The 13,762-nt window shown below is 38.7% G+C and overlaps 1 protein-coding gene across 3 annotated transcripts in view; it reads right to left on the reverse strand.

The window, feature by feature from the left end:
• Window positions 1-5,769, reverse strand: part of igdcc4 (immunoglobulin superfamily, DCC subclass, member 4) — a 50,515-nt gene extending 44,746 nt beyond the window's left edge. For all 3 annotated transcript variants that reach the window (XM_017459310.3, XM_053676635.1, XM_017459309.3), the window contains exon 1: window positions 5,406-5,769. In XM_017459310.3, coding sequence (XP_017314799.1) covers window positions 5,406-5,475 — 70 coding nt within the window. In that variant the 5' untranslated portion in view covers window positions 5,476-5,769. The remainder of the gene's footprint in view (window positions 1-5,405) is intronic.
• Between the last annotated feature and the right edge of the window lie 7,993 nt (window positions 5,770-13,762).

The following is a 13,762-nucleotide window of genomic DNA, read 5'->3' on the forward strand; positions in this document are numbered from 1 at the left end:
ATCAAAAATCGTAATGATGGCACCTATATTATATTATTATATATACCAATATATATTTTAGCTTGTTTTTAGCATTATAGTCCATAGACAATAGCCTGTAGGCAATATAATAAGAAAAAAAATTTTTTTTTTTAATTACCAATGAAAAAAAATTTTCATCCGTAAACCCTTAAACATTTTAAAGTTAAACTACAACATTTTAACATCACATTTGCTCTACCAATCAGTTTGAAATTATTAAAAATGAGTAAAAATATATATCATAATATCCACGGTATTTTGTGGCTATTGTGCACTATTGTGACATAATTTATCACGATATCGATATTATATCATCATATCCTCCAGCCCTAGTCTGGAGGTAACTAAAAGGCGTTTCAAAACTAGACAGAGAAACCCAAAACCCACAGGTTTCTGTGGACTTGGCTGTATTTAAAAAGGGTAACTGATGTTCATTGTTCATTAAAAATTCATTAAGGTTTGTTTAGCGACACCTGACCTCATCTATCTGTGCTAAAGTTTTTGATCAGCCAGGTAAAATGGTTAGAACAGCTGGACTTTGCCTTGGCTAACCAACTGTAGCATGCTTTTTCTTTATCTTCCTGTTTCTCAATCACTAGAGGAAGGTAAACATAATGTTGTCTTTTCAGGACCAGGGAAACGAAAGAGAGCGATCTTCCCTACGTTCCTACCAGATTTAACCCCAATCTTAATTTAACGAGCTGCATTGTGTACTACACTATGAAGTGTGCTGTGTTTGGCTTCACATCTGACACAGACTCTGTTTACTTCCAGATCTCAATGACACAGCGGCAATCAGCTTTACGACCTTATTTTCCTAATCTGAAATATAACGAACTGAAATCTAGGACAGGCAGAGAACTATATCAATAAGAACAATGTGTACGTCCAGTGATGACAGAGCGAATATAGCGAATACTAAGTAATTTATACTGATGCTACTGCTAGCAATAATAAACATACCGCTGCAATTGTAATGGCTAAATATGTAGTTCTTGCAAATCAGAAGCACATAGGAGCTAATGTGAAGAAATAAGGCTTTTACAGACTCAACATTATCAATAACCATTTACTTTCAGTTAGAAGTTGAATAATTAAAAAAAAAAGCTTTTAATACAACAGCGTGGCTGAATTCTCAATCAGAAGGTTCATATTAATGTTCTGTAACTGCACAGCTCTGACAGCAGTTCTGGTTTTAACATAAATGGTTTTATATTAGTGAGATCATTCTAATATGTTATCATTTCTGTAGTAACAGCTCATTCACAGGGACTTGTAGCTCCACATAATCCATGTAAAGCTAACGCTCAATGGCTTAGTGGTTAGCACATTTGCCTCGCACCTCTGAGGTTGGGGGCTCAAATCCTGTGCTTTGTGGATTTCCTCCAGGTACTCCAGTTTCTTCACCCAGTCCAGAGACATGCCTTGTAGCGGATTAGCATTTCCAAATTGTCCATGGTGTGTGAAAGGGTGTCTGGTTGTGCCCTGGGATGGGTCGGCACCCCGTCCAGGGTGTCCCCCGCCTTATGCCCCAAGCTCCCTGGGATAGGCTCCAGGCTCCCCGCGACCCTGTGTAGGATAATCGGTATGGAAAATGGATGGATGGAAGTATATTATCATCGATGTGGTGAAGTTTTTTGATAGGAGATTTAACATTTATGGAAGGATTCTTCAGTGTCAGCGGTTTGAACATTTAGTAATTTTCCCGATATGGGAAAGTCTTCATGACATTTTCTGGTTTCTCGATAACATGACAAGCTGCATTTTTGTCTTTTGAAGTTCAACAAAGAAAATAAAAACGAGAGGTTGGTGAGGGAATTCCTGTTCATAGCATCTTTAACACCAGGAACTAACATGTCTTGCAGAATTCTAGAATTTTGCAGAATTGGTAGTTTTTACTCAAGTTATATTTTACTTTAAAATCCAACATGCAAACTTTGTGCTACGATGAAAAAAATTTTACCTGATCAAAATTTTTTAAATGTGTCAACCTGTTAGGGTTTTTAAAAAACATTTTTTTTTTTAGCTTTTCTCAGCTGAAAACAAGAACATTGTTATATTTTGTTTCAATTAAGAAAAATTAATTTTAAAAAGTTAAATATGGGTTGATTTTTGTTCAGTGTACCAGTAAAAACTGCATATAAGTAGCAATAACAGCTTTAACCAAAAATGTTAATGCGGGCTGTTCAAAAATGTTTCATTGACAGTGTAGTTGAGGCAACAGTAGTGAGTAATTTGTTGTTGGATTGTCAGAAATCTTGGTGGCGCTTGTTTACAGTACCGCATTACTCTAAAATGTAGCTACAGATGACTTCCTACTCATTAAATGAATTACATTAAGTTCTTCCTACTCATTGAATTAAATTAAGTTGATGATAAAATAATTCAAATTATCGGCACTTTTACTACCGCCGTTAAACTTCTTCCGTCACCTCACTGCCAGACAATGTGTTCTGACTTTTTAACACGTTGTGGCGCCAATAAAATTTAAATGTGCAGATAATAGATAGATTTGGCCACAGTCATACTGTTATCTCTGTTGTGGATGACTACCCACAGAATAATTTTCCTATTCAAACCAGGTTAACAAGCCTAGTCAATACCTTGCCTTCTAGCTTATGACACATGATGATATGATAGCAATATTATTATCGACTATTCATTGTTACGCATTGTACCAAGTAACTGATAGAACATGCAATTCTATTTCTATACCAATCGTTATATCTTCTCTCCCTGTCCACGTTAAATCGGGTATCTGTTTTACATGTTAAATAAAATTCTCCCTGAACATATAGTTTTTCCTTCTATAGCTCTGCTCGTCTGTTCGCACTTTGTTATCAAAACAACAATATTGATTTGCATATTGTCTATTGTGAAAATGTCTCGATTTTCTCAGTTTAGCAGAATCATGGCTTAAAAGACATGATTATAGTGTATTACATGAGTGCACCCCACCTGAATACAGTTTTAAGCATTATTCTTATGATGAGTTTAGCATTACAGAAAAAAACCCCACGAGTAATAGAACCGGTTAAGGTCTTTTGAGCTGTTGCTTTTAAATGTTACTGTTTTTGATACAAAAACCAAAATTCATTCACATTTACTATGATGGTCCTTACCTCCTTAATCATACACTGAATTTTCTGTAATTTTATTTTTTTCTAATCACAAAGATGTAATTGTTGCTGATTTCAATACTTCAGTATATGAAGAATGAAAAACGACTCTTCGCATTATGCTGGTGCTAGATCTAGTTGTGAGTTTTGGCATCAATATTAACAAAGTTCTTATATTTCCCCTGAATAAAGTTGTTTCTGTTTTATCAGTTTTGAATTTCAGATGCACTGATAAAAAAAAAAAAAAAAAAAAACAATCTTGGATCAAACTAAAGAAAATTGCATATATTTTTTTCAACTGTAAAAAAAAAAAAAAAAATTATACAGTTTCTTTAAAAAAAAAATTTTCAGTTGTACTTGCAACAAGTTGGTGATTTTTTTTAGCTTTTATGTTTTTCTCTGTGTGTACAAATTCTGGCACTAGATCCTGCTTAGCTAAGGTGTACTGAGAGTAAGGTACTTACAGCTCTCACAGCTTCAGCAGTCACAGATAACCTTACACAATAAACTGGAGATCTCTTCCAAATTGTATGGAGGGAATTTTCTCAATAACTGCCATCACTATTCAAGTTAGACAGAACAGCGTACTTTTCCACTTGAAAGAAGACAACAAGGGCAATATCACTTTCTTATTTAACAAAGTCTCTAAATTAGAGATGGGGCCATTTAAGAGTCTTAAATTCCTCCACAAAATAGCAACAATGATTTCTTCTTTCGACTTTTTCCAGTAATAAATAAATAAATAAATAAAATACAGATTAAAATTCTAACTGCCAACGATCTACTACATCCTAATTCATCCATTAATGATGAAAAGCCAGAAAATGCCACAAACGTCTCGATGAGTTTAGTCCATTTTGTTACCTTTATCATTTTGTTCTGCCTTGTTTTGAGTTCACCGTGGGTCATTTTTGTTACAAATTGTATGAGGTTGTTGGTAGAAAGATTTTCCTATAAGGAAAGCATAAACGTAAAAGTATTCATAGTTGATAAAAGTTGATAAAGTAAATGTCTAAAGTTTTAAGCTCTTTATTTCGATGTAATTGGGTGTCATATGATTTGCATTCTACTGATGATTTTCTTTTCTTGTCCTTAATGAATATTTGAATATTTAACAACATTCAGTAGAAATAATAATAATAATAAATGATAGTTACAGCCCTAGAGTCACTGCGATTACTTGCAGTACTTGTAGTAAACAAGGCTTAATGTTAGATTAATTATGGGTCAACGATGACTTAACTATTAATATGCAACTTGCAATGTACAGCGTTATGAGAAAAGCAGAAACAGGACTATATTGCTAAAGTTACTCAGAAGTGCTTTGCCAGCAGTGTTTTGTGCTTGACGGGTAAAAGGTGAGAGGAGAACAGAGGACAGATTTTAACCCAACCCTTTGTCATGCAAATGAGATTCCTAATCTGTATTTCTCCGACAATACCTTCTTTTCTTCCCTAATCTGCATAATTCAGCCAATAAGAGTCCTTCTTTCTGCCAGGTGACAGTTAAATGACTGCCTGGATTCAAGTCTATAGACGCACAGGCCATGTGCAATGTGTTTCAACTGGCTTGAGGAGTAAGAAGAAACCAAGCACAAAAGCACAACACTGAAAGCATGGCTGGATTGGACTCGATGCCAAATTTGATTACATTTCAACAATTAGATACGCCGAGCTGCAGATCTTTAGCTCTTTAGTAAAGCAACTAGAACGATTGCCACATTTTACTTTGCCCCTTTGACACTCCAAACTTCAACTCCGAGCTGCAAACACGAAAAAGAGGTCAGAGGAAAAACCTGACAGGCAAAACTGTGTCAGGACGCATGATCAGAGCCGCACGCCTTATAAAATATCATTCTGGAATATGTTGACATCAAAAAAAGACTACAATGCATGAAGGCATGTATAATACTTTCCCATCATTCAGGAAATAATGAAACACAGTGCAGCTGTAAAGTCTACCTGAGGACCCCTGCATTGTAAAGTGTCCCTTAATACTACAATTATTAACCAATATCATGCATGCATTGTTGCACAGATACATCATGTACTGGTTAAATTGTCCTTCAAGTATGGACCACGTTTCTGTAATTGATTCAACACTAAACATCCCACTGCAACAAATGACTCTCAGCAGTTTAAACCAGACTCCCTTTACAGCTATGACTCAAGCATAAAAATGCACCAGTAAGCACCAGCCAGCGTTAAAGCCTTAAATAAGTTAGCCTTTTAATAAAAACATTCATTATGCTTTATCATTCTCTACCTTGCACGGCCAGTCCACAGCAGAATATCGAAAGCAGAGAGAAGAGCCAGGTATTCAGCGCCATGGACATCCTCCTTTTGATTTTTTTTTTCCCAGCCGGGAGGAAATAAAAAAAAAAAAAAAAAAAAAAAAAAAAAGAAAGAAAGAAAAGAAAAGAAAAAGAGCAACGCTACATGCGTTCAAATCGACACAGTCCTCGTAAAGTCCTCGCTCGCGCAGAGTCCCTGTAAACACAGGAGGTCTCCGGTAGGCAGCATAAAAACAGAGTCCCCGCTTTTCAGTCGGGGGAGAGCCGTCGTGTCTCTGCGCGCCTCATCGCCATGTTGTGAGCGACTGTTAAACGCGTGCGAGCTGCTGCACACACACACACACACACACGCACTCAAGTCCCCTGTTCCTTTCACTGAACACACACACACACACACACACGTTTGTCTTTGTAAGGACCTTCCAGCTAATAGCGTGAAGCATAGTCACTCCAGCAAGACATTATTATTATTATTATTATTATTATTATTATTATTATCTTCAGTCAGTGCAATTGCTAATGTCATGATACAAAACTTGCCAAATCTTGCTAGAAAGAGTGCTTCCGTGTTTCCATCCAAGTTGTGAATTGAACTTTATGCGAGCAATCGGAATATCGCATAAAACATTCGCGAATAAAGCACCGTTTCCATCCCGAGTGTGTTCAAGAGAACAAAATCGTCATTTCCACTGACGAACGCAAAGTGTCATACAAATGGATGTTGTTGCATACGGGAAAGGCAGTGTTGCGTGTTTTTTCCCCAGCATAATAATGTAAATGACTTGCGTGTCAGAGAGCGAAGATGAGCGAAGACGCCATCACAAACCTCATGTTATCTTGGGATCGGAGGCGGAGGCCTGATATTTGGGAAGGGAATCATGTGAGACAGTTCTGGGAGGTGATTATATCAAATCGTTTCGATGACAGATTTTGGCTCAGGCATCTCAGAATGACAACATATGAGATGCCGTGTAACGAGACCAGTCTGCTGGTTAGTCCGGTGTTAGCGGGTTTTTATGCGATGTCCCAAAACTGGCATACAAATACGTGGGTTGAAACATAGCCACTGTCTACCTGCGAGGATTGTCAATAAGTGTAATGTCATAGATAGATAGATAGATAGATAGATAGATAGATAGATAGATCTACTTTATTGATCTCTAATGGGAGATTTTGGGACATGCAGGAACAAGCTAGTTGAGCTAGCTAACACATAAGCAAACTGTTCCCTGTCCCCATTAACCACACTGAACAAACAAGTGAGGTAAAAAAATAAAATAAAATAACCCAAAAATGATATTAAATATTTAGAGTCATGACATCTGAGTTCTTCAGTTTGTCATGAGTTACCATTAGGGAAGGATAGTGAATTAGTAACGCTAGTGTGCTTCGTGACTTTTTTGTAGGATGCTAATCAACAAACAAACATGGCTTCAGTTAATGTGTTTTATGTCTGGAGGAGATCTACAAAAACATGTAGCTACATTATGCCAGTATATTATGGATGTGGTTTAGTATGTTGCCCCATCGTCTATTAGACAGTCATGCCCAATTAGGTCATTGGGGCTAACGTGACCACCCCATTGTAAAAGGCTTTGCTATACCCCTGAATGTTTTGCCTCTTTTTTTTTAACATTTTTTTTTTCTACATGGAAATGATTCAAATGTCCCCACAAGGTCAAAACTGTCTGATGTTCAAATCATTGCGGGAACATTTGAAGATTCACTTTAACTCTCAATACTGGACATTAATGCAGTATCCCATAGAGTATACTACAGGCGTACTCACACACAAGGTTCTAATTACAAGTTTGTCAGAACACATAATTAGTATTTTAATCCTCCACAGAGTAACTAAGGACAAAAGGTTTGGGTGGAAAGCATGACACCTGCTCACTTGGTTACTACTGTGCCCAAAGATATTTATGTTTTTATAGCTGACGCATCATTTCATTTACTTTGTAAACCATACAAGTTTATTTTAGCATCCACTCTATTAGTAGTTCTACAGGACCTAGGAACTATCCAAATGATTCAACCCCCATTGCAAAACAGGTTTATTGCCAAAATTTACAGACTTTCAGCTGTTATGCGATGAACAAATCAAACAAAAGCAATTGAAATAGTTCGACACGACGAACGCTTCGAATGGTTTCCCCAAATTCAACTGAAAATGCAACTTCTAATGATTTCTCCAGTCTCAAAATGATTCAACTGCCTGAATAGAATCCCTCACAACAGCACAAATATGCAAAACAGGTGTCCTCTCAAGCCATACCTGATGCAACTAATCAAGGGCTTCATTATATGATACATTTGTTATATGATTAATTTTAAAAGCAAAATTATTAGTAGTATTATGATGGCCACTGGGGCTGAAGGGGTTAACATGTAAAGCTACAAATTACTGTCTCATTGCCTCTGTTATATTAGTGTGTAAGTCTTTGTTATCTGAGCCCAGCAACACACACACACACACACACACACACACAGGTAAGTTAATTTCATAAGAAGCCCTATTTAGTTTGACCTTCAGAGGGGCTGAAAGAGAAAGTGACCCCCCTCCATCCAGCCCACCATCCTCCATTCTCTGTCTTTATCAAAGGATGTGTTTCTCCAGCCAGAGAGATGGGGAGCTGTTGAGGCCCACAGATGGGATCTCTCTCTCTCTCTCTCTCTCTCTCTCTCTCTCTCTCTCTCTCTCTCTCTCTCTTACACACACACACACACACACACACACACACATAGACGGCTCTCTGACTGACTGCTTCATATACATGCATGGCCAGACAGTGCTGTGCACTTAGGGGGCCCATTTCAGGGGGTCTTAGACACACACTGACCCTGACCCACATGTTGGCCATCTTCCACACACAAACCCTGAGAAGAAGAAAAAAATCTGTAAGGGTCAAACAGAGCCTGAGGAGACAGAGATCAAAGCATAGAACTCATACATTATATAACCGGCAGGCTTTGTTCACACAGCAGGGTAAAGCGGAATTTTCTCAAATCTTCATTTTTTTTTAGACAGAGTGTCTCTGTTGCAAAGTATTTGTCAGACTTTGCTTTGTTATAGGTGCTAATAGTGGTAGTATGGTTGTAAGGAGGGGGTAATAATTCACTGGTTAGCCAGCTAGCAACATGGAGATTTCAGCATAGATGATGGCTAACATCCGGTCAGTGTTCTGAACACGTTCGGTTCAGATAATAGTGACAAAATGTCAAGGTTTTAAACACAGAACGAACACAAACATTATTAAAGGACATGAATGTGAAGGGTGTATTTGCCTTTAATCGCCAGCTTTAATGATCTTCTTCTGACTTCATGACCATTTGATAAAGTTTTATGTTCATCCCTGACACTCTATGTTAAATATCCTGAACGAATGCCATATTTCTCATTTCTTTGTGTTTCAGTATCTAATCTCTACCCTTCTCCCTTCGCTCATTCTCTGTACATACGTCTCTCCAGTTTGAGAGTGAGCTAATGAAGACCTTCTGTAGTTATGCTTCTATTGGAGAAAAGCTAATCAGAAGAGTCTTAAAGTGCGCGATAAACATCAGAGTTTGAAGATCCACACCGGGTCCCTGTGTACTCATTTTTTCAGAATTTCGGAGAACTTGGTGCCGTGACCCGGATGGCACACTAACACCTTTTCTGGTGAGTTACGCCGTTATTTTTGAACCTGCTGGGTTGCTTTCCGTGTGAGATCGGAGAGATGGAGTCAGCGTACGAGATATCCTTTCAGGGATTGAGGGAAGACAGGCTGTTTTCTTTGCCGATAATAATAGGACCGGAAGTTTTTAACGTGTCCTTCTGAAGACGTATAAAAGACAAGTAGGGAAAAAAGGCCAAGTTTAGAGGTCAGTTTAAGATGGACCAGAATAAACCAAAAGTAGACCAGTGACTCCAGTGGAAAAGCCCGGGAATGGAGAGCCATATACATCTATCGTCAGTTTGCTGCTTTTTTAATGAGTTTGTTTCAAATCTCTGGCATAAAGAAGAATCAATTAAAAGAAAAGAAATTCAACGTGAAAGGAAAAATACAACTTAAGAAGTCGCTTGTCCAGAAATCTGATTTGTGGCTTGGATCTGATCGTAAAATATCAGAATTCGCCTGTTTGTTTCTTTACGGCTCTAAAACAAATATGGCATACAGTCTCATTTAAGACAAAGACTGAGTCTATGGGTGGGAAATTCCATTGTGATTTGGGATTTGTTAGAAAAGGAACGGTATCTTGAAATAAATTGAAATAACCGGACACACACCAAAAACAACCTCTTAGCACCATTTTTCTCTTTTATAAACATGATTCAAAACACTGCAAATGACCAAAACTTGAAAGCGTGAGTTAAACAGAAATGAACACAGACCTTGCAGGATGTTCACGGTCATTTGGTTTTTCAGCCGAATTCAAAAGAAGTGTGAGGATGCAACCGGTTACCGGTGACTCTTAGATTCAGTCACAATTCCAAGTAAAGTCTTTGAGATCAGTGGAATTCACTCTTATCAGCAATTCAGTTTTGCGCTACAGAATACATTTCTCAAGAATATATTTTTCCATGAGGTAGACCATGGCACATGAATTTACATCGTCAGCCAGTAGCAAAAATGGACAAATTGCGATCTAACCCTAACTTCATCTTTGTCATGTATAAACGCAACTTGAGTAGCATTTGCAATCATGTTTGCATGATGAGCAACATCATTACGAGCCAGCAGGGGGAAAAAACACTGTTATCCATCCATTTTCTGTACCGCTTATCCTACACAGGGTCGCAGGGAGACCGGAGCCGATCCCCCTGGAAGGAGTGCCAACTCGTTGCAGGGCACAATCACACACTCACACTACGGATAATTGGCCAATGCCAATCAGCCTACAACGCATGTCTTCGGACAGGGGGAGGGAAACGGAGTACCTGGAGGAAACCCCTGAAGCACGGGGAGAACATGCAAACGGCCAACATCAGAGCTGCGAGGCAACATGCTAACCACTAAGCCACCAATTTGACATTAAAGTTCTTCTACCCTGTAATTAAATCTAGAAGTTCGATTTATCTATATTAATTAGGTGATCACAACTAACCTATCTGAGTCAGAATAGGCTGCTGGCTGGATGGGGTAGTTGGTGGTGTTGCTAACTCACATATCCAGGGTTCTTTGTTTGATCCTGAGCTTGGGTTACTGTCTGTGTGGAGTTTTGCATATTTTCCCCATATTCACTTGGGTTTCCTCATTTCTTTGGATTCTCCGGATTCCTCTCAACACTCGCGCACGGTGCCCTGTGAGGGACTGGTGAATTCTCCTGCCTTGTTTTCCGGGTCTAAGCTGTATAAGTGTTTACTGAACATGAGCATGGATGAATGAAAAAAAAAAAAACAGTAAATGATATAGTAAAGTAAATGATAAGTACTTTTAAATGCTGAAACTCATAAAGTAAAAAAAAAATATATATTTGAACTCTATGGTGAAACAACGCCCTCTGATGGAGGTGTGAGGAAATGCTTAATTATGACTCGATTATTTCTCCATATCTTAATGTAAATTTTCCGATGTGTTATCCCTGTACATGAAAAGGTCCAAATTCAGCATTATTTAATAAAAAAACAAAACAAAACGAGATGCCTAGTCTTCAGCTGTGACTCTGCGAGGAAGCGCCGCGCCTGCAGCTGTCCTGCCCGCTTACCCGCCCACCTCTGTGCCTCTGGGAGGACGCTGAATGAACACTTGGCATGGCGGGCTGGATCTCCATGGTTACTGAGGCTTAGGTTTGAGTGACACATGGGCGGAGAGGGCGTCTCTGACTGGCTGTGGTGCAAGCTGCAATGCCAGCCGGGGTGCAGATTGGCAGGAAGCCCAGAACTGGGAGGTGGGAAAGGAAGACATGGAGTTATGCAGTTATTTAGGGAGGGGGTGTTTACAATTTCTCAGATACAGTAAACATGCTTATAGACATAAAATGACAGGAGATTAATGATGGAGGCAGTGTGGATGTGGGTGTGGTCTGGCTCCAGGGTGTTGAAGACGGGATTGAGAGTTCACTTCATTTATTTTACTGTTCAAGAAATACAGATCTTGGAAATTGCAATAAACAATAAAATCCAGGAATATTAAATCTAAATAAAGCATGCATGACTCTAAAGAAATCCTGTGATATGATACAACAATTCACATTTGGCACAAATGGCTGAAACACACGTAAAACGGACATCACTCCCAAAACGAGACGCGAAACATGATCCGAATGTGTGAAGAACAATTCGGCACAGCGTCACGTGACGAAAATAAATGCAAAATTTGTTCACAGTTATTTCACATTACCGACTCAATCATTCGAGAAGATGTGTGTTATTAAAGCCTCTTGTTTTTATGCTTTTATCTCATGACCACAAAAGCCCAGGCGTTGGCAATGTTGAATTCTCTCAGCCACAGATTCTAATTTATAAGTAAAAGATATCTTAAGAGAAGGCTTAAGGTAACTGTATCAGTCAGTGTGTCACTCATTTTGTGCCAGCACTCGATAAAATAGCTATAACTCTCTGTCTAATCAACTTCACAGTGGATTTTAAATCCCAGAAATACTGCGAGATGATTGATGATGTCAATGATGAGTCATTTTAATGGTTGAAATAGTCGTAGAGAGAGACAGAAATCGTGACTGACGTCCCTTCCAATTTCCACTTATCTTGGTTAATAGCCAAGATTGAATGAGAAAGAAAGAAAAGAGATGAGGTTTTGTATTAATCAAGCCTCAGCATAATAACTCGGTTAGAACTGCTGGAACATAGTGAGACGGACACCAGTTTTTGGCCTATGAGTGGAAGCGAGTTATTATGATTCGTAATAGTGAAGTGTCATTTGCGAATGTGTCGACTCTGATTCCTAGTGAAGTCCTGAAACTGCAAGTTGTGAAAAAAAAATAAAAATTTTTTTGCCTATTTTGTAATTTATTATTTCAAGTTACAGTATTGTTATTTTGACGTTAACTCATAACACTTACATCGATAGAATGCCACGTTATTGGTATAATAAAGGTTTTTGGACCTTTTGAGTTTGACAACAAAAGTCGAAATAATGAGACAAAATAATGACAATCTGAAAAGTGTAGAGTAATATAATATTAAGTTATTAAGTGGAAATAATAACATAGCACTTCAGCATTTTCATGCAAGTTGTGGTTTAAGGGTTTTGTAGATTCGCAGATCCTGTGACTCTCTTGCTCAAAATTCGTCTCTGCTGTGGTGTGTATTCCGATTTCTCTACTCTGTGTCTGGAGTGTGTTCTGGTGTCTCTCTGACAGTTTGGGTTCTGGTCTCTTGGGCGGCAGTGCTCCATGCTTTATAGCAGCTTGTTTCCTTTTCTCTGGTTTCTTTGTGATGGTGTATGGGTTCTGGGTTCTCTCTGTGATGGTGTATGGGTTCTGGGTTCTCTCTGTGATGGTGTATGGGTTCTGGGTTCTCTCTGTGATGGTGTATAGGTTCTGGGTTCTCTCTGTGATGGTGTATGGGTTCTGGGTTCTCTCTGTGATGGTGTATGGGTTCTGGGTTCTCTCTGTGATGGTGTATGGGTTCTGGGTTCTCTCTGTGATGGTGTATGGGTTCTGGGTTCTCTTTGTGAAAGTGTATGGGTTCTGGGTTCTCCTTGTGAAAGTGTATGGGTTCTGGGTTCTCTTTGTGATGGTGTATGGGTTCTGGGTTCTCTTTGTGATGGTGTATGGGTTCTGGGTTCTCTTTGTGATGGTGTATGGGTTCTGGGTTCTCTTTGTGATGGTGTATGGGTTCTGGGTTCTCTTTGTGATGGTGTATGGGTTCTGGGTTCTCTCTGTGAAAGTGTATGGGTTCTCTTTGTGAAAGTGTATGGGTTCTGGGTTCTCTTTGTGAAAGTGTATGGGTTCTGGGTTCTCTTTGTGAAAGTGTATGGGTTCTGGGTTCTCTTTGTGATGGTGTATGGGTTCTGGGTTCTCATTGTGATGGTGTATGGGTTCTGGGTTCTCTTTGTGATGGTGTATGGGTTCTGGGTTCTCTTTGTGATGGAGTATGGGTTCCGTTTTTATCTGTAATGTTCAGGTTGTGTATTTTCCAGTATCTCGCCAACAGTGTGTACACACACACACACATTTATAAACAAGCACACACAGATATTTATAAACAAAATTTGTTAACCCACTTTTCTTTTTAAACGTGCACTTCTTCTTGCGTCCTATTATGCTGCCCTCTGCTGGTTATTATCTGTTCATCCACCTTCAGCAGTACAGTACAGATCAGAATCAGCACAAGCCAAAATCATCACCCTGCAATTTTTATAACAATGAATAAAGAAAACAGATC

This window comes from Ictalurus punctatus, chromosome 27, assembly GCF_001660625.3.
Source record: "Ictalurus punctatus breed USDA103 chromosome 27, Coco_2.0, whole genome shotgun sequence".
Classification (NCBI taxonomy): Eukaryota; Metazoa; Chordata; class Actinopteri; order Siluriformes; family Ictaluridae; genus Ictalurus; species Ictalurus punctatus.